The 21,849-nt window shown below is 50.5% G+C and overlaps 1 protein-coding gene across 4 annotated transcripts in view; it reads right to left on the reverse strand.

Annotated features, from left to right (window-relative positions):
* The window catches only part of AIFM3 (apoptosis inducing factor mitochondria associated 3), a 46,517-nt gene extending 39,729 nt beyond the window's left edge, over positions 1-6,788 (reverse strand). For all 4 annotated transcript variants that reach the window (XM_040080830.1, XM_040080829.1, XM_040080826.1 and 1 more), the window contains exon 1: positions 6,642-6,788. In XM_040080830.1, the coding sequence (XP_039936764.1) occupies positions 6,642-6,672 (31 nt within the window). In that variant the 5' untranslated portion in view covers positions 6,673-6,788. The remainder of the gene's footprint in view (positions 1-6,641) is intronic.
* Positions 6,789-21,849: the final 15,061 nt, after the last annotated feature.

The raw sequence follows: 21,849 nt of genomic DNA on the forward strand, positions 1-21,849 counted from the left end.
TTCAGCTTCTGATTGTGTGTCAGGTGGTTTGACTCCTGACTGGGTGTCAGGAGGCATTGAGGATCTTTTACTTGAATCATCGTCTACTGGTCGATCAGTTTTGTCCGTGTGCTTCTTTCCTTTCTTTATTGCAGCAACTGCTGGTGTCTTAGCCTCACTGTCTGGTTTAGCTGCAACCTGAGTAGCTGTGGGGTTGGCTGCAGCTTGAGTGACTGATTTATCCCCCTGCTCTTTTGCTTTTATCTGCTGCTCTACAGTGTTTAGAAATGTGCGACTCATTCTAGAAAAGCTATAAACTATATAGAGGAAAGTCACCAGGTGAAATACCAGGAAGGTGGTGTCTTTAACATTCAGGAGACCTTGAACATTCTCTAAAAGTGATGTGACTGACTAAAAAGAGAAGAGGGAAAGAAGAGGCTGAAGAGCCTCATCTCCTACTCTTCCTCTAACAAACTGGGTGCAATTATTGATAAATCGCCAAAACATGCTGCTGGAACTAGGATGCAGGGTAGGACGAAAAAACTATAAACTGAATATACTCAGAAACAAACTTCAGTATCTTTATAAGCTTCCTGTAAACTATAATTACTGAACCTAGCAAAATAACTATTCTAATTTGTGCATCATTAGTGTAAAAGCTGTATGTTAGGGACAATATTGGAGCTATTTCTGGGTAAGAAAACAAACTTAGGGACTAGAAAGGTATTAAGACTTAAAAAAAGCCTAGGGAACAGAAATGCAGAAAAGACTCTATTTTAAGAGACATTAGGAATTCAAGAAGCAACATGGTTTCTGACTGTTTAATCCCCACACAAAGGACAATTAAAAAATGCAGTTAATAATAATCAATACAAGTTTTTTTCACTCTCTCGGGCCCCGCAGTGGGCGCCAGTTAGAAGTATGTCCTGGTTTGGGGACAAATTTGGGAGAAAACCCCTGTATAGGATCTCTCTGGGAAGCAAACCCAAGTGGCCCCTCCCTCCAACCAGTCCGGTAAAAAAAACCTCTTTGGAGAAAAGTGGAAAAAACTATTTTACTAAACTAATGAAGTACATGCAGGTATAAAGAATGAATAAGATGAAACAATAAAACCTCTCCTTCTGAAGCGAGATGGCAAATTGAGAAAGTCCTTGCCGTGGGTGGAGCTCGGCTCTCTCTCAGTCTCTCCTCAGTCCCAGTCCGTCCGGTGCTGCTGGAAAATGCCGAGGTCCAGGCCCCGGTGGGCCGCAGGTGCAGCCCCCAGTGCTCCCCTGGGTTTTCAGTCCAGAGCAGGTTTAAACAGTTCCAAGAAAAAGGGAAAAAAACAGTCCAGGGAATTTTTCTGCCCTAGCTAGCTGAAACTAACTAAAAGCAAAATAAATAAATCTCTGTCCTGCAGTCTCTCCAAGCCTTCGCCGAACACCCCGTCCGCAGAAGAATGTGGAGGAGTCAGGCAGTTTTCTCAAAACAAACTCCGCGCTTCTCCTTGCTCTTAGAACCAGTCTTAAAGGCACAGGACTCAATATACAGCACAAACAGAACAGACGATTGGGGATACAAGCATCATAAAGTTACCCTAGGACATTACCTGAGCCCATTATTCCTCTGTTCTTTCTACATCAGGCACTTTGCATTCATAAAGTACATATTATTGAAAGCAGCCATGAGTCAGTGCAAAACAACCTCTCAGGTACAGTTCTTGTCCTGTTCAGTGGAAAACAGTTTCAGGCAGCTCCATATGAGGCATGCCAAGGTCTCTGGGGCTCAGACAGACTTCAAAAACCCCTTTAATTGTTTGTAGGTGATGTTAACTGAAAGAGAAAGCCAACACTGCATGGTGCATAAAGCTGCTTCATTAGATGGAGACTTATTAATAAGGAACTAGAAATATCCAAAATTATTTCCACGTGAGGTTTTGAGTGTAGTGTGACTCTTCAACAATAGGTGAGAGAAGCAAGGATAATCCATTTTTCTCATGTGTACACCAGTGAACAGGTCTGACAATAAATCATCCCTGTAATGGGGACCAGAGGACCCAGGGAGACACAGGAGCAGAGACAGTGGGGAGCAAAGGCGCTCTCCTCAGCCACCCAGGTGAGGGCATGCAGAAGTTACTGTGAGGGTGGTGAGGCCCTGGCACAGGTTTGCTCAGAGAAGCTGTGTCTGCCCCATCCCTGGAAGTGCCCAAGGCCAGGTTGGATGGGGCTTGGAACAACCTGGGATAGTGGAAGGTGTTCCTGCCCATGGCAAGGGGTGGCACTGGATGAGCTTTAAGACCTCCAGCCCAAATCATTCTGTCATTCTGTGCTCAGACAAGCTTCCTGAAGGGCAATGCTCACCCACCCTCCCCACAGGCCCACCCAGCTACACCCCTGTGCTCCACACCATGCCCAGCATGTTCACAGCAGCATCAGGAGCCACTGATGAGCTCTCACATCACAAAGCGGAAAACATCACTTTATCTCCTAGGGACTTCATCATGCTAAAGCCATTAATATAATAAATGCCAGGGAGTTCTATAGCAAGCCAGGGGAAAGTGCCAGAGACTGGTGAAGTATCTCAAGTACATAGGAAATAATTGAGCTTTCCCCATCTTATAAATGTCACGAACAGGAAAATCTGTGCAGAAGATAAAAGTTAAAGTTCATGAACTAAACAGGTTAAGGAAAGGTAGAGGAAGGGAGAAAAACAAGCCCTTCAGCAAGGCTTGTGAATTACAGGGATGCTGAGTCTTTCCAACCTCTTCTGTTGTCCCAAAATTTTATTGCAAGAATATTGAGAGAACAATGGAAGAGCAAGTCAGGGAGAAGGTCGTTCATTTTGGGAGGGAGAAAAACAAGTGGCCATGGCCCTGAAGGCCCTGGAGGCAGGCGGATGTCTCAGGAGCCCTGCACGTTTATGCTGTTTGTTTGTTTGTTTCTGCCTGCTCAGCAAGGCAAGGGATCCACGGCTTTTTGCCAAAGTGCCAAACCCCCGTGCTCACCCAGCAGGATTCAGAAGGGATAATGACAGATTCAGGAAAGTGATTTTCTGTGTATGAACAGAGAACCAATAGAAAACTTCACCTTCTGCTGTGCTCTTGCAGCTGCAGGAGTTAATGCAAATGAATAGGACCAGCACCATGCATTAAAAAAACCCACACTGCTATGAGCAAATCTGTTCCTGGAGATCTAGAGAAGCAGCCCAGCTGCTGCAGGACCCAGTGAAGAGGCTGCTCTCCATAAGCACCATTTTCCTAGGGCATTGAGAAAAGCAGACATGGATTTTCCAGAAGAGAGTTTGGAAATATAATGAATACCCATTTATGCCAGTCCCAGTGAAATATCTTTGGCCCAAGAAACAGGGGGCTGATGTCATACAATTTCACAGTCAATATGCAGAAAATGTGGCTGTCCATCCTTGCAGCCAGACTGTGGAGCTAGACCATGTCGCACGATGAGACAAAGGTTGGGCAAAGCTGGTGGTTCTGAGCCCTAATGGTGAGAGGGAGATGGATTTATCAGTGAATTCACCCTGCAGGGAACATCTCCCATCTCTCACTTGGCTGATACCCCCAGACTTTGTTTTCCAGAGCACATTTGGGTCAGGTGAGCACATGAAGTGTCCACTGATTCACAAGTAAATGAATCTGCAGGGATGAAGAAGGAAATGGTAGCTCTGAGCTTTTCCCTTCTTCCTCAGTTAGAAAAACATATGCAGGAAGCAGCAGGTCTCTGGCACTCAGCCACCCCCACTTGGCATCCACCAACACTGCTGGACAAATGTCCAGAGGAAAAGAAAAAGAGTTATAAAATCTTCCCTCTCCTATTTCAGGTCCCACACTTCACCGCTTGCCTCTGTGTGGGGCATATCCCAGTTGCCTCTCAGCAGTCCTTTTTACCCCCATCTTCTCCTTCTCATGCTTCTTGGCCCCTCATGGGGTGTCCCTATGGCCTGAAACCTGCATTCCGGAGGGATGATCCCTCCAGGAATCCAGGGCTAAGCAGCACCTGAGCTGATCCAGCAAATTGGTTCAGCTGCCAAAAGGGAAAATGACATTTAAATGAAATATTTATAAACCCAAATTTTATTCTGAAATTGAATTGGTACAATGCACAATGTGTCTGGGGCCAGTTCCCCCAGACACCCCATGCACTGGGAAGCTACTGCCCTGCCCCACCATCAAACACTGAGCCCAGCAGAAGAAGAAGAATGACAGCTGACAGGTTCTGAAGCCACTCTCCCATACCCAGCACAGAGACAGAGCTGCCACAGCTCACACAGAACTGGCTCATGATGGTTCCTGTCACTCATTATCCTGACCTGGCTGCACTGTGGGAGCGGGTGCTGGGATACCACACAGGCTGCCAGCTGGGCAGCTCACCCCCAATGCATCACACAGCCGAGACAAACCCGACAAGAAAATTATGCAGAGCTTGAGAACTGGGCCTTCACAAGAGGATCCGGCATCACGGGACTGCAGCGCTGGAGATAATAGCAGATTACTTCACTGTTTGAACGTAAGCTCTTAATTAAACACTGAAATATCTGGACAGGGAGATGGGTGCTCCAGCAGCAGCCAGACCTCACAGCTGGCCGGCAGTACAGTCAGCACATCTATTTAGGGATCCAGGACTCCACTCCCCGGAGCTCTTGTATCACTCATCTGCCCATCAAGAGGTGATATGTGCACAGTGCCAAGGTTATCTTGAGGGTGCTCAGGGCAACTGAGGGTCTCTCTGGTAATGAAGAAGATGGAGCAGATAAGAACCTCATGTACACCTTGAAAAAGTGCCTGAATCAATTCTGTTCACTTCAGGCTGCATCTGAAATATGCCCTTCATGTTGAAACAGCACTAATGAAGCAAAGAGCTCTATTCTATCCCTGCTTATTCTAACAAAGAACAGGTCGATTCTTACAAATAGCAAAGTCCAGTACTCAGCTCTAATACTGTACAGTTCCCATATGAAAACCTTTGCTAGAACAATCAGTATCCTCAAATGCCTCTGTTTGCCTCCTTGCTTGTGCAGGCTTTATAAGCCTGGGATGAAGCCCTGCAGTCAGTGCTGAGCTACCCAGGGGCTGCGGAAGGCTTGTGCAAAGCCTTTGAAGATGCTAATCCAAACCAGAGCTGAGGGATGGAGGTGCATTGCAGGATGGCATTTTCAGGCATTTGGCCCTGCTATGCAAATACAGCTCTCCACAGAAATCAGCAGCTCGGGAAAGATGCCCGCAGAGCATCGGTGTTCCAACTCTGGTCCAAGATTACGCAGTTTCACTGATAGACTACAAAATTAAGTGGGGCTTAATTTTGCTCATAGCAGAGTTTGTCACAAGTTTAGTCAACAAAGGCATTTATTCCTGGATGTGTTTTTACTCCTCAGACATTTTAAGGAAACATATTAACAGGGCTTTCAGAGAGACAACTTACAGGTCAGAGTGTCCAGTGCCATATTACCTTGGTGGTGACCCATAACATAATCACAGTAAAGGTCAAGGACAGAAAACCACCTTTATTTTCTCACTGTGCCTTGCAGAAAGGCAGAGACCTCACTCCATGGATGCTCAGTGAGTCACTTCTATCTCCATTCTGACCTGTTTAGTCCTTCAACCTGAAATCCCTTCTGCCTCAAGCAGTGAAGACAAATTGCCAAGAAAAGGTCCCCAAAAGACATTTTTCCACCCACAAAGGCTACAGAGGGATGCTGACTGGTCTGATGGATCATCACCATATTCTGATTCCCTTTGTGCTGGGGCAGAAGCAAGTAACAAGGACAAGGTCACCCTAAGCTCCCTCTGAGGTGGCCAAAACAAGCTGCAGGATGGGAGCTGGGAGCACTCCTGCATGGCAGCTTTGGGGACACTGACAGGACCTGCCATCGTCTTCTGGAGCGGATGCAGGTGTTGCCAGGGGTGATGAGTATGGGTGACCACACAGTGCCTGCTCATGTCCAGCCTGCTCAGGACAAGGCTGAGCACTGACACTTCCACACCACGCACCCCTCAACCCCTGCCCCTTGCACACACACCCAGTCTTCCCCAAACTGTACAGAGCAGGGAGCCCACCCAACCCAGCTATGGAAGGAATGTACCAGGCAAGGGAAGAATTCTTGATGTCCAGGTGTCTGCAGCTGCTTTCCCCGCCAAAAGCAGTACAGATGGACAAGCTTCACCAAGAAAACAAAATCCCAACAGCAGAGCAGCTCCAGGACCTGGCCTGCTCCTTCCCAAGTCATTCATTTCCCACAGGGAAAGAAACAAGGGTGGCCAGTGAGTGACAAAGCTGTGGCAGAAGGAAGGTGCTGGAGCCCCATGTGTCTGCGCTGGGACAGCTGTCACCCAAACCCACACCGGCGCACGACGGGGGCAACTCTGCTCCGTATCCAGCAGAAAGGTGGAAGCAGGTGGGTGGTGAAGAACAAGGAGATGTGACCAGGCAGAGACACCTCCGTCATGCCACAGGGTGAGTTCTCCTCCACCCACCTACCGCTCCCTGGCACCGCCGCAACCCCCCACAGCTCCCTGCCTGGGAGTGAGAGCGTTGAGGAATTTGGGGGAATTAAGAGCCCAGTAATCCTCCCTGCAGGAGCCGAGCATTAACATTCCCCCGGCCAGCGTCCGCCGCTGACCTACTTCTCCCACGGGGACAGCGGGCCGGGGGCCTGGCGCCGGAGGGCAGTACCTGGTTTGGGCTTGGAGAAGCATCCTCCCATGGTGCCGGGCGGGACGGGCAGCGGGGCCGGCGGCGGGCGGCTCAGCGAGGGCGCGGGCACATCCTCGCATGCTACAGGGCCAGCTCGTGGGTCCCAGCTCCCGCGTCGATCCCCATCTGCGTCGGGTAGAAAAGCTCCGTGAGAGTTGGTACGGCCGGTGCGGCAAGGAGGGGAAGCGAAGCCGTGCCAGCGCTGCCGCCTGTGCCCGCGGCCGCCGCCAGCACTGCGGGCCACACGCTGCGGGCACCCGGGCGACCCGAGGGGCATGGGGAGAACGAGCTGCTGAGGTCACCGGGCTGGGACACACCGCTAAAATCAGTGCTGGAGTTTATAAATTCAGTCATCAAAGTTAATCACAAAAACATTCGTACCGTTTACGGCCAGACTTTGATAACTTCACGAAGCCCTGCCTTCGGGAATTAAAGCTCTAAGCACGCAGGTCACAGCCCAAATACAATGACTGAAACATAAATTACATTTCAGTTGGGGTTTTTGTGTTATTAGGAGATTGAAAAAAAAAGAAGTCTGTTCTATTACACAGTCCTGCAAGTTCCCCTATGCCAGTTATGCTCATTCCCGTGGAAATGCCATTGACTTAGGAACAATTAATTATTTAGAGAAAGGGGGTTTGATATCAGACCATTTTGCATTAACCTCCTTTTTCTACACTATTGAGATTTTTTAGGTGTTTTTGTTGTTGTTGTTTCAGTTTGTTGTTGTTGCTGGGGGTTTTAGTGGGTTTGTTTGTTTGTTTTTAGTTTTTAAGGTCAAATTGTGTTTCTCTTATTAGCTTTGAGTTGGGGTGCTCTCAGATTTGGTACAGACTAAGAATTCAGATAAACATTCCCAGTTCCATTCCAGGACTGAAAACAGCACAGTGTCATCCAACACACAATAAAACAGTATATTTCATTCATTTTACTCATTCCTACCTGAATTGAACTGATTTACTATGGTTTTGCCATATATTTTTCAAAAAGCCCTCTGATCTGGGCAGGAAGTTAAAAACAATTTCCAAATTTTATTTTGAGACAGGCAAAGTAAATTTTTCTGTAGCTTAGAAAATGCCTCAAGATTTTTACAATAAGAAGAAATTAGAAAAGTGCCAGGAAAGAGATACCAAGCACCTTCTCTTCCTAGCTTAAACATCAACTCAAAATATCAGGATGTATCCCTCTGTTTTCAGCTATATCCCTCCAAAACACACCTTCAAATTCCCCTTCCATCCATAGCATCACCAGTGCCAAGCCCCAGCTGTGTTGCAGAAGCAGCTTCAGAGCCTGGATCACAGTGAATAAGCAATCCAAGCTACAGAGGAACACAAGCCTGGTGCTTGCCCATGGTGCAAAGCAGGCATGTGTTATTTGATACTCTGCAAGGAGGGATTATTAAATGCAGAGGGAAGAGCTCTTCTCCCAACAGCATCCCAGGAAAGTAGCATGACAATGTTTATGCAAGAGCAAATGCAAAAAAGAAGATACCATGTAAGAAGGTGCATAAATGTAGAGGAAGATTTCAGAGCAGTGGGGGAAAATGGAGTGGGGACATCACATGCAGTAGCTGCTGTAGGGCCCTTAGCCAGAACAAGCAGAGAGAAAGAGAAAATGGCTTTGTGCAAGGCAAACCAAGTTTTGAGTCACTAATGTATCAGTGATACAGGACAACAACGTAGTGAATATAATAAAATACTGCCACTGTCACCTCGAGAGCAAATCAAGTCCCTGCTAACCCAGATCAACTCCTTGCAGTGGATTTCTTGTGGCAGAAGTGGACACTGTGACAGCAAGACAGGATCATGCCCTAGGCAAGCAGTGCCCGGGCACTATTGCAGCACTCCCTTGGGATGCTGCACATATGGGGGACTACAGCAGGGACCCCTGGACAAGTGGCAGGTTGGATGGCAGAAGGGTGGCTCCCAAATATGCCAGAGAATTACTTCAACTTCTCCAACCCTCCCAGAGATGCTGATGTGGAACTGGTTTCTAGCTGGTCTGGCTGGTTTTAAACAAGGACTTGGGGGAATGCCAGAGTTCCTGAATGCAGGAATGTCAGCGATTCATCTGAGATGCCTTTGCTTTGTTTGGACCTTAAAGATAGCAAACGGCAGCCATCCCCTCAAGCCCACCTCACATCTCCTAATTTCTCCACTGATGGTCCCTCCAGCCTTTCCAAGGCACTGAGACATCCAAACCTCCCAAAGAGGGTCAGAGGGAAGTGTTTGCTTATCAGAGGTGTCCCTTCTCCACTCCTAGAGTTCACCAGGCAAAACTAAAATGGTTCTTGGTAGGATTACAGCTGATGCCATCAGAAGAGAAGCCATCTGGCTGCTCCCAGCCTCAGTCCCAGCAAGCATGCGGAGATGCTTCAGATTCACCTGAGACTCAGCTGGTTGCAGAAAGGCACCAGCCTCCTCTGCCAGATCAGCTCAGGGGACACAACAGGGCCATGTGTGTGCTAGTGGCATCTAGAGGTATTTATCTGGAGCTGGTTCCTGCAGGATTTGTGGCCAAAACCATAAGTTCTGTTAGGAGAAGGAAATAAGCCCATATACAACACAATGTAGGCGAATACAGGATCACTTATAAAACCTTGCTAGGTCCTGAAGTGTGACAGCCTGACCTGAACAAATTGTCCATGCTCAGTAAACCAGTTCATCATCTGTTCCCTGAGCAAAGCAACACTGTGTGGCACACAGCTGGACAGGAACACCTCCAGCATCTACTCAGAGAGGGCAAGAAGGAGTGGGCTACCAAAATATGAGGCAGCTGTTGTGGTGCTGAGGAACAACTAGTCACATACCTAAAAACTCTAGTGTGATTGAGGAACCAGCCTTACACCAGGCTGTCTGCAGGACTCCATCATCCACAGAGAGCACTGCCTGAGCCTACAGCCAGGAACACCAGCCTGCTCCCAAACAGGAGAAACTGGGAAAATGATCCAACAGGAGAACCATGGGAAGCAGTCTAGTGCTACAGACCATGAGCACTTCCCCTGCACAGCAGCAAAATATGTAAAATATGGCAACATCAAGCTTCATTGCAGGACAGGGATATCAGACCAGACAGCCCACCTGGCTCAGCCCAGTGTTCACTGCCTGAACATGGCCAAGAGCACCCATCTGCCATGAGCAGGCAGGAACAGGGCAGGAAGGCAGGGACACTCCAGGCCACATTTCCCACTGGGCTCAGAGCAGGATCCAGAGCCTGCACCACTCCTGAGCAGTGCAGTGCTGGCAGAGTTATTATTAGCATTGTGCTTTTGCTCTCTGCAGTGCCCCAGGCTCCTGTTTTAATCAAGTGCTCTGCTGTGACTCTAAAATCCTTTCCAAGAGCTAATGTGGCAACTGTATAACTATATAATTGTATTAGTACATCATAGGTGTAAATAATGTTTTTCCCCTGAGCATCAATTTGTGCTTATTGCCCCAGTATCATTTCCTTGCCTGGCACCCAGGTCCCTCCCATCCAGCTGCAGCATCTGTCAGCATCTGTCCTGCTGCTGTAAATAATCCTGCATCACCTGCCTAGAATTCTGGCACAGACAAGAGCACCAAGCCATGTCCCATGACATGGACATCTCCCCAAGGAATCAGTTTGCAGTCCCAGCTAGCTCCAGCTGGAGACCTCTGTGGAGCACTGAGCAGAGACACACTTGTGCCACTGTTGACTGAGTCCCCTCAGCCATGATTCATCTGCTGTGTGAGGGAGTCCTGGTACACATGGACACCAGCTGTCCCTGTGGCCTCTCCAGGCTCCTCCAGATGCCTCACTGAGCTTCTTGCTGCACACTCACCTTTTTGTGGACATCACCCTGATGCCCATTGCCCTGGCCACACCAGCCCTGGGTGCCACCAGAGGAAGAAGAGGCAAGAAGGCTGCTTCTCATTCCCTTCCCACTAGTCTAGCACAAGACCCCTCACCTGGTCCCCTTGACAGACAGAGGGAGTTTCTCCACTTCTCAAGGCAGCTCTGTCCGCTCCCCATTCCACTGAACCCCTCCTCTCAAGCTCTGAACCCAAATTTCCTCTCCTAAGTGATGTGGGAGCTCCCAGTGTCATCAAGATGATTGATATGATCTCCTGGCACCAGGGGCTAGCAGGTGTGAGGCCAGAGAAAGCAGGGGCTTGGTGACAACTCACCACATGCTCTCAGAGAAGGGACCCTGCCCGGGGTCTGAAGCATGGAGACAAAGATGCTAGAGCAGCTGCCAACTCCTGAGGATCCTGGATGTGGCTTCTAGAATAAGAAACATCTCAGTCCCTGGGTTTTATAATCCCAGATCCTCCAGGCTTTGCACAGCCCTGGTCCTCCCACAGCTGCATCTCCTCTGCTGGCATGTCCTCCACTTGGGACAGACCTAAGCCAGCCCTAGATCTGCTGGGGACACAGTTCAGGTTCCCAAGGCTCAGGAATATGCCCATCATTCCAAGGAAACCAGACAACAATGGATGCTCCCATCCTGCCATCACCAGCCCCCAACCTCCGTTCTCCCGGGGAGCTCAGGATCATGTGCTCAGCCAGTCTTTCTCCTCTCTTGATTTCCAGGCACTACTGCTTGGACTGGCTCTCTTCCACAGCTGGAAATGCCTGAATGATCTCTGACATGGGTCCAACAAACCAGACTCCAAAGACTTTTTTCTTCACACAGGTGAGCTCTCTGCTTCCTTTGCAGTGGTCTGCAGCAGAATCTGGAGGAAAGTTTGGGGACAACCTGGCAGAGCACCTAGAAGACCTTTGAGGAGGTTTCTGAAGAACCACTGGAATTCAGTGAACAAGTGGGACATCTGGGACCTGCTCTGCCCCCAAGGAGCTGACTTTTGTCTCTTCACTGACATCACCAGTCTGAAGGAGAAGGGCTACAGATCCATGAAAAGCCAAGGTCCACACAAGTGAGGATGAGGAAAGTCTCTTCTCAGACACACATCAGAATCTCAAAGCAAAGGTCAACAAGAGATATCTCCCAAAGACATTCTGTTAGGATGAGGAGGAGAGCTTCCCCAAGGTCAAGGGAGAACTTGGTACTGGAGAACTAATGAAAACTACAAAGGAGAGGCGGGCAGTGTGAGCCCCGGGGTGGCTGTTTCCCAAAGAGGGTGGGATCAAAGGGCCTCGCAGCAGCTTTTAATGCAGGGAGCATTAACATGGCAGCCCCAAGGCAGTTGTGGTCATGACTATGATGGTATTCATCTTCTATCAGGGTGGCACCTCTTGCTCTGCACCTTCTGCCCAAGATCATAGAAGAATTTAGGCTGGAAGAGGTCTCTAATGGGTCATCTGACCCAATTCCAGCTGTGAGCAGGGTGACATATCAACCTGGGTCAAACCCTAATCCTCCCTTAAGCTTTGGAGAATGGACCCAACACTAATCGTGACAGGACCCACTAATATCTGGGGGGTCCTCAAAGGTACCACACCTTTTTAGATGGGTATCAGTGGGAAAGATTCAGTGGTCTACAAAGAACAAGAAGATCCATTCTGGGCATCTGGAGATCACCACAGGCCTCCCCATCCACACATTTGCCAGATGCAGCACTCATTAAAAATGGGAACAGGAGATGTTGAAAGATTTCACTTCCTCAACACTTCGGAGCATTGATGGTCTCCTGGTGGGACTGGAAATTAATTTTTGCTCTGGGGATACTCCACTTCTGGAGTATTTTGTGGTGCTGAGCCCCCCTGTGGTGCCTCCAGTAGAGGAAGGAAAGGGGTTAGACAGCTGTGCTGTGCCCTGGAGTGATGACAGCTGCAGGGGTCGGGCACAGGGGTTGCTCACATGCTCAGGGAACAGCTCACTGCCAGTTTGAGGTCAGGAAGGGTCTCCCTTGGAGATTGTGGCTTCTACCACAGCGCCAGGAGGCTTCTGCCTTCCTCTACAGCTGTGAACATTACCCCTTGCCAGGTTCCTCAGGACTGTTTCTGGCCAGGGATTCCCTGTTGCGGCAGGGCCAGGAGTCCAGCTGTGTATGTGATCTCTCCACCTCTCTTCCCTATGGCAGCTTTGTTTTTCTAGTTTTCAGTCACTTGCAGCATAGGTCTTCTAAGGCAACGTCCAACAGCTCCACGCTGAACAGAAGCAGCTGGTTTTTAACTGCCCCTGCATACAATAAAATTTTCTTTTTATTGAATCTGGGTTCTGTTATCTGCAAACATTTGCCCATTTCTGCTCTGAGAACTTTGTCCTTCAGGAGCTTTATCAGTTCCCATAGATAATTTTTGGACTCAGAATGATGTTACAGCTATTTGAAGAGCTCAGCACTTTCTTATTGAGACATCTTTCACACATGTTTCTAAAGAGTCCAGGTCAAGTAATTTCTTTTCTGCTCTGTTTAAGGACTGAGCTCAATATCTGAAAAACTTGTCTGCTCTGCAAGAGTGAAGGGTACCATGTGCCTGTTCTAGCCATTTAACATCCATCTCTGCAAGCTGGTTCCCACATCCCCCAAGCAGGATGCAAGAGGACGGGGCAGCTGGAGCCCCAGAGCATCTGGCGTCACCCTCCATGCTTGCAGGGAAGAGCTGGCTCTGACTCTGGTCCCTGCTGTGGGAAAAAACAAGCCCTCATCCCAAACTGTACCCTACCCACTACAGCGCCAACAATTCTCCATACATGCAAAATATTGTCTTTAACACAAGGTCAGCAGGAGCCATGCAACAGTCCCAGCAGCAGACCTATTTTGGTCACACCCTACAAGCAAATTGCAGCACAGATCCCACCGCAGCCTTTCCATCCCATCCCACAAAGCACAGTCTGTCCCATGGGGCAGCCCAGGCTCTAGTCTCTGGACACAAAGATTCTGGTCCACCTGGTCCTGAACATCACCAGGACGCAGAGCATTCTCCTCACCACACACAGTGGCACCTAGCAGTGAACCCCATCCCTCAGCCCCACCACCACCCTCCTTGGCTCCATCCCAGCCAGACACATACCCACCCTGACCCACTACACACCCCTGCCACATTCCCCCACGCACCAGACTCACAGAGAAATGGGCTGCCCACTTCTCTCAGTTTTCTGGGGATTTGATCTAGTTTGACTCTCACAGTGTTTAGTCAGAACTAAGCAGTGGGCCACCACCCTCACCAGGTTCCTCCACATCTGTGCCAGTATTAGAAAAACTTTAAAGTCCACATACCCCTGTCCTTGATGAGTACACCCAGACTATCCTTCTCCATCATATCCTGAAGGCCCATTCTTGTTTCACACTAGTGCCACCATGCCCAATCTCAGGTTCACTTCTCATACCATCTCCTCTCAGTGGTGAAACTCCAGCCACCAGTGATGCTTTCCAGCTCAAACACCTCAGCCAGTTTCAGCTGCTTTGTGGGCAGAGGGCATTAATAAAAATATATAAGGTGGATAGCAAGAGTCCTGCAGTTCACCAAGAGTACACCTGCCTCTGGTCCAGTATTCTCCTGGCCCTAGTGATCCTGCCAGGGTCCAGGCTTCAGCCCAGAGGTGCACCAGCACTCTCCCACAGCTCACCTCCTTCCCTCCCCAAAATCAGCCAGTCTCCACTGGTGTGGCAGAGTCCCAGTCCATCTCCACAAAGCCTGTCAGAGCAGGAGCCAGCACAAACACCATAATGGACACACCAGGCTCCTGATGCTGCAGAGTGGTGGTGAAAGAGTATTTGGGCCCCAGCTGTTGTCCAAGCACAGCTACACTGTCCGTGTCCCACAGCCCAGAGGCACCTTCCTGCTGTCCTCACCACCCTGCAGAGATCAACTCCAAAAACCACAGCAGCCACTGGCACAAAGTCCTACTGACACTCTGAGTTGCCTGCAGCTCCCCTCTCTGCTCACCCTGGGGTCCATCCTCCACCTGCTGCAACACCCTGTGTGCCACAGCCCACAATCTCAATGAGGAACCCTCATGTTCTCCAGCAAGGTCTGGCTCAGCAAAATCAAACTTGTCTCCAGGGCAAGCCAGACTCTGCTGCCAAAAAAAGCATCTCTCTCCACTGGACACAGGACTCTGAATACAGCCCAGGCATGGCTGGAGCACTGGGGGGCCCAAGGCTCTGCCCCCACCCCATGGACCATGCTGTGCACTCTGTGTTATCAACACCACCCAAAGCAGCCCTGCTCTGACCCCAGGGAGGGGCACAGGGCTTGCCTGCCAAGAGAAAAGGAGACAGTGGGAAAAGAATCAAGTCACACAGAAGAGAGCGTGACGGCAGATGATGTTTTGAGGGCAGGGACAGCTTGTATTTTTAAAACAATATGAGGATGAAAACAGATGATCTCCATCCTGAAGTTAACATTTTTGTCAAGAACCACACTACAACATATGAAAAGAGTCCCACAACCCCTTGCTCTGGTGGTTCCCAGACCAGACCAGCAGATCAGCCTTCCAGAATGGGGTGCCCAGCTGGGGGACCTCTCCTGTGTTCATGTCACTGCTTCTTGTCCCTCCACCTCGAAGATGCTGCACGCAAGACATGGTAACACTGCTTGTGCAGACATGCAATGCGCTGGTGCCCACCCTCTGCCCATGGAGAAGGTGAGCCAAAATCAAGGGGACTGGCACACAGGAACCCCATTTTCTTGTCTCCCTGGCACCCCAACCTCCTCTTTACCTCTCTAGCTTTTCACCCCATTCTTCCCCCTTAACAGCTCTCCCCTTCCCTCCCATTCCCACTTTCCTGACTTTTCCATACCCATCCCAATCGTGCTGCCTGGCTTTTGCTTCAGGGCCCCCAGCTGCCAACACACGGTGACTCTGACAACCTTAGAACAGCACTGGACCTCTCCTCCACCTCCTGTTCTGTCCTCCACTTTGCTTGCCCACCCCCCTCAGCATAGCCCTCCCTGCCCAAGCTTTACCTCTCTAACCACTTCCTGATGGGGTCCAAGATTTGCTTTATACCCACCTGGAGAAAGCAGCGGGTTTGGCTTTGCGGGGTTATTTCCTTTTAAATGGTCCCAAGAAACAGAAGCAAGAGTCACACTGCAAAACGGTGAGAGCAGCTCCCGGCCCCAGCGATGGGCTGCACGGCCCCGTGTCAGCGCGGGCAGGGAAGGATGCGGGCAGGGAGTGACTTCACCTTGTCACCAGGAGTTTGTGTCAGCGGCAGCACAGAGAGCTACAAAGCTGCCGTTTCATGTCCCCCCGCTGGCTCCCGAATAAGTGCAGTGGGAACGCCGTGTCAGAGCTCAATCAGACAAGATTGTTTTCCTGGCTGCTGCTTCAGCAATTTACCAGCTCCAGGTTAAAGGCTCATTCGGCAGCACTGTCACTGCCACCCCTCCACACAACCCTGTGAGGTGGAAATCATTAATTATGGGATTTGGTTCGGATCGTAAAAAATTTGCCAATAAAAATCATAAATGTTGGAAATTCTCCCCGAATGAAGAGTGCTCGATGCAAAAATCAAATTATTTCACAACATGAGAGACTTTTAATTCTCATTTGCTCCATCACAGGCAGCCAATCCCCTGCTGTGCTGTCACTGTCAGGTCCACATTGCACAAAAACAATCTGCGTTCCCCGCAGGAGCTGGAGCAGGGCAGAAGGAGTTTATCCCGGCAACGTTTTCCACGACTAACGGCTACAGTACAACACCACAGTCCAGCTCTATCCATCACATTCAGATGCTCCCTCTCAAAGGAGACCATGCAGTTCATAGAATGTCATGAGTTGGAAGAAACACACAAGGATCATGGAATGGCTTGGGCTAGAAGGGACCTTAAAGTTCATCTTTCTTGCCATGGGCAGGGACACCTTCCACTATCCCAGGCTGCTCCAAGTCCTACCTGGACTTGGACGCTTCCAGGGATGAAGCAGCCACAGCTTCTCTGAGCAACCTCTTCCATTGCCTCACCACCCTCACAGTGGATAATTTCTTCCTAGTATTTAATCTTATCTACCTTTCTTCAGCTTAAAGACATTCACCCCTGTCCGGGCAAGATCATGGTCCCCCGAAACACGGAGAAACAAACTTGGAGAACACGCTGGTGGGAGGACATGACACAGGGCTTAAACCCCGTTCAGGACAAACGCGGCTTTTCTCCGCGACCCATTTTTATGCCGCTTTGATTTCCTGGGCATTTGCTGCATCTCAGGAGAGATGCGGAGACATGCGGCGCTCCCGCACCGCCTGCCCCCGGCTCCTATTGCGGCCCCGCCAGCAGCTCCGGCTGTAGAGGAGCCCCCGGGCCCGCCCCGCGCCCCGGGAATCCCGATACCCCCGGTGCCCCCGCTCCTAGGGGCAGCGGCGGCCCCCACCGACCGCTCCCTCCGGCCGAAGGTGCGGTGCGGTCCTGGACAGGGGCCTTGCAGTGGGAGCTCCCCTCGCTTCACACCTTCCCCGGGACGGGTCCCCGCCGCCCCTCGATCTTACCTGGGCGGCAGCGGCGGTGCCGGCACGGCGGGCGGAGCGCGGCCGGTGCCGGGGCGGGGCGGAGCGCGGGACACGGCCCCGCCGCGGGAGCGGAGTGGGAGGTGCTCGCCGGCCCTGCCTGCTCTCGGTACACGCGTGGCCGGGGGTCCCCGCTGGCCCCGGGCGCACCGGGACACTTGGTTCTGCTTGGTCCCACGAAGCCGCCACGGTCGGGGATATTCCTGGCCACCTGAAATACCCCAGCCCGGCCCTTCCCAGGTCACTTGCTTTACATTTTCGTTCTGGATTCACGTCTCTGCTTCGCCCTCGAATACAAAGGTCTGCACCACCCTCCGGTTCCGCCTGCCTGGAACCTTTCCTTTCCCCAGAAAACTCTTTCCTTCCGCATCATGCCATCTGGCAGTGTCAGCATCTCTCTGCCTTTTTCTATCACATGCCACAAATCCGTTCTTCATTTTCAGTGGATGACTTTTGAGATTATGCTGGGTACAGAAGAAGGTTAAGCCCCCCCCAGGATAGTTTGTCTCGAGTCACTGCTCTCTTGCACCCCAAATATACAATCCCCAAGGCTTTCCAGGCAGCTTACTGCTCTTTGATATCCAGCTTCTGTTCCCTGCTCCAAGTGGGATGAGATGCTTAACTGGGCTGTTAATCTGCAGTTCTCCATGCCGTTTATAAAAAAAACCAAACACACCGCCCCAAGAATGAAGCGTTCCAGTATAGAAGCTTTCCAAGGACCCACGTGCTTCCAGAGCCTTGGGAGATGGACAGTGGGTCCTCATGGAGCTGCCTCAATTCTAAGGCAGGAGAAATGATCCCATGTCCAGTGTCTGCAGACAGCTGAGGACCATCCCTGCATGTGGTGCTGTGCCTCCCTGGGAAATGCTGCAGAGCTCCGTGGGATGTAGTATTGCTGGCATTAGGGACCCCTAGCAGACCCACCATATCCGTTATCCTACCTGGCATGCAGGATTTTTGACCTGTGGTGTGAAAAATTGCTCCTATGCAGCTGGCAAGTAAACAGCAAGGAATGAGCCTTGGAAGGAGACAGCAAATGGGTTTGCAGGAAATTGCCCTGACAGCAAGCTCTATCACAAGCTGTGTGTTGCCATGCTTTAAGCTGAAGGAGGGTAGATTTGAATTGGATATTGAAAAGAAATTCTTGTCTGTGAGGGTGGTGGGGCACTGGCAAGTGTTTCCCAGAGAAGCTGTGGTTTCCCCATCCTGGAAGCATCCAAGGCCAGGTAGGATAGTGCTTGGAGCAACCTGGGATAGTGGAAGTTGTCCCTGCCAATGGCAGGGATGTGGATTAGATGACCTTTAAAAATCCCTTGCAACCCAAACCAGTCTATGATTCTATGCTTAGCTGGCACCACAAGTGAACAAAATTTGGGGTTGTTTTGCTGCACCTTACGGGCTCGTGCACATCACTCCAGGGATGGGACTATGAGACATGAGCAGTATTGTGGGGCTGCGCTGCCCCAGGAACAGCAAAGAGATGCAGCTCTACCTGCAGTGAAATGACTGGGCAGGAGCTCAGAGGGTTGGGTGGCTGGAGATCCTTCCTTCTCCATAAACCTCTCAGAGCTGCTGGGTGGTGCATGTCTCCATGATTGCTGCTTCTTGGGCTCCTGGCACTAGCTCCATCACCCTGACACCATTCCCACATTGAGCACTGCTTGCACTGCAGTGTTGATCACTGAAATGTCACCGGTAGGTCCTGCCCCAGTAGGTCCTACCCAGCTCCTGAGCTGACCCAGTCACCCCATGGTGCTTGGTGGGCTGCTCAGCCATGCTGCTGCTGGTGGCAATTGCTGCTCTGGGGCCCAGCTTGCAGGTCTGCCACAAGTGGGACAGTGGTGCCATGCTGCAGGGCTGTAATGGTCTTAATTTAATGAAACCGGATGGAAACACCAATTAATGTGTAGGTTTTAGTATTTATTATTTTTCTGTGGGAGGGAGAGATTAGGAGAAAAAAAAAAAACAAACAAAAAAAAACAGGCTTAAGCTTAAAAATAAACAAAAATAGTTTTATTAACACACACTAAAATGTTGAAAAAAAAAGTTGAGAAAAAGAAAACTTAAACTAAAACAGAATGACACTTTAAAACACCCTTCTCTCCCCTTACAAACTATTAACTTTCTTATTAAACAACATAGAAAGACACAACTTGTGATTTTCAGTCAGTTTCACTATTTAGACATAATCACTCATTACTTTAGGAGAAGAGTCTCTGTAAAGAATTTTTTTATTAAAATGTTTGCCACAAGACAAAATAGTCCAGTGCTCCCAATGTCACACATCTGCTGCCGCCCGGAGTTTTTGCAGACTGTGATGTTCTATCAGCAAGGTCTCTCAGTGTATCTGGGGTACTATTTATGAATACTTCTTCTAGTCTAAAATCATCTTTGTCTCAAAGGCTGAGACCTCCTTTTAACCCAGGAGTGAGGGCTTTAAAGTTCTCAATTAAATCTCAATCACATCAGTCCACAATTTTGATTAGAATTAGCATTCTCCCCAACAACACTGAGATGCTACAAAGAACAGTTCATTTCTCCATCATTTACCTTAGAGAAGTCCAGTTAAAAATGTCCATTTCTTCAATTGTATTTCAGTCTTATTAGTTCTTTCACTTCTCATCTAACTGACTTCACGCGGTGTCTGTTCTATGTACCCTTACGTTTTCTTTCTTCTTTCTCTCAAGGAAGAGTTGTGCTTTAAAAGCTCCATGTTGCTAGGGAAGGGTTAAATCCACCCGGGCCTCAAGGGCCAGGTGCAAGCACCGGGCTGCATGAGGCTGAAGAAAATGCAAAGCTGTGCTGATGGAGGAGGATGGTAAATGTCCTTTTTCCCACCCCTCGGTCTCATCCAGGGCGGCTCGGCTCAGAGTTGTTATGGAGCTGCAGGCTTTCGTTCTCTGCTGCCAGCAGCAATTAAGCTGGGCCATGGCTTGGCCCCTTCTGCCATGGTTCTGAGCACATGGCCCTGCACTGCCGAGCTGCAGCCACCCCTCTTCCCTGCCGGCAGCAGGGGAAAGGGCTCAGCCAGCCCAGGCCCTCCCTGTGCGGGCAGCAGCTCTCGGAGGCCCGGCTGGGCCCGGCCCGGATGCCCAGAGGGGCAGCAGGGCCCGACCCAGGCCCGGCCCGGCCGCCCACGATGTTACCTCATGATTCCAAAGCGAGAGACCGATCTGCTGAAGATTGGAGTTTTAAAATGTCCTTTCCAATGTCACATTGACATCCTTATTGGTCAAACAAGCTGCCAATATCTTGGCTAGCATTCCGATAGGTCCCTGTCCTCCCCCCTGGAAACCACTCCGCAGTCCTGGCAGGGAAAGACATTTCACATTTCCCTATAACCAGAAAACAAAACTGTGCCAACCCGTGATACGGGCTGACAGGGCCATGCCAGCAGTGCCAGGCAGCTGCCCACTGTGTTGCAAACCCTTAGCTCTCTGCCATCTCTGCAGGTCTCAAGGAGATGACAACTTGCAGCCCTTTACCTCCTACCACCCCAAAAATAACACCTCATCATGCCACTGCAGTAGGGACCAGGGCAGGGGGTGTCTCATGCAGCCTGGGGCAGAGCAGAGACTGCCCAGCCCAGGCACACGCTGGGAGGCCAGGGAGATGCAGGGAACAAGGTGATGGGCAGGCGCTGAGGTGACCCCATAACCCGGTGGTGGAGCCTCCAGTGTCCCCAGACCTGCTTCCCAGGCTGGATTGAAGTCTATGCTTCAATGATTCCTTGCAAGAAAACTTCTGCCGTTGCCTGCACAGCCCTGCCCTGCCCTCCTCTGGGAAGGAAGTCCTCATGTGGGGGCGAAGGGGAAAGGGAACAAGGGAGAGAGGCTGGAGCAGCCCAGGGGAGGGAGCAGGTACAGGCAGGGTCATGGGCAGGAGAAGGACCGCTCAGCTGGGACATGAAGGTGCTTTGACAGTGGATCACCCTGACGTCACCCAGCACATTCAGTTTCTTGGGAAGTGACAGAGCTAGAGCTTTGGATCTTCTGGGATGGCTGGGACAGATGTCATGGCACAGCAGCAGACCACAGCTGACAGCCCCACCAATTCTGCATTGTCATCAAGATTTCGGAACAGAATGTCCGCAGGACTGGTGTCTCCATGCAGGAGCTCCAGGAACTGGGCTCCTCCCAGGCCCCCTAAACAGGAATGCTGCGCTACAACAAAAGGCAGATGGAGAACGACCTGACCCTGCAGCACCACAAAATCACCTCCAGATACTTTCTGTGCATGATACCAACATGTAAGTGCAGGGTGGGCTGGGGGAGGTGAGTGAAGGTTTTTCCAAAGTGGGGCGGGGGAGTGGGTGCAGATCAGGGTGGTTCCTGGAGAGGGACACTGGCCAGGAGTGCAGGCAGGAGGGAAGGAGCTAGGTGGCTGTGGCTCTGAGTGCACCAGGGAGGTGTGAGAAGGAATCATCAGGTCTGGTCATGCTCTGGTCCTCACTGACAGCATGGTGAGCAGGGCTGCTGGAGCTGCAGGGTCATGGGGGAGGATGTGGAAGTCACAGCACATGTGAGAGTATACACTGGCACCTGAGGGGACTTGTGCAGCTAATGGGATCGGGAAGACTGGGTTAAAATTGCTGAAGGATGGCTTCTTCTCACAAATATGAGGCATAAAGGACAAAATCTTCCTGTTCCAGACATAGACTGAGGAACTGGTGACTGGCCTTCGCACACCTCTGACAGATCCTCCTCGAGGAGCACAGAGGGCAGGTGTCACCTGAACCTGAGGCGCCTAAGGAAGGAGAACTGCAGGGCTGGGGGAAGGCAGAACTGCAGCATACGGATCAATGTGGGTGTGGGTCC

This window comes from Hirundo rustica, chromosome 17 (genome assembly GCF_015227805.2).
Source record: "Hirundo rustica isolate bHirRus1 chromosome 17, bHirRus1.pri.v3, whole genome shotgun sequence".
Taxonomy (NCBI): Eukaryota; Metazoa; Chordata; class Aves; order Passeriformes; family Hirundinidae; genus Hirundo; species Hirundo rustica.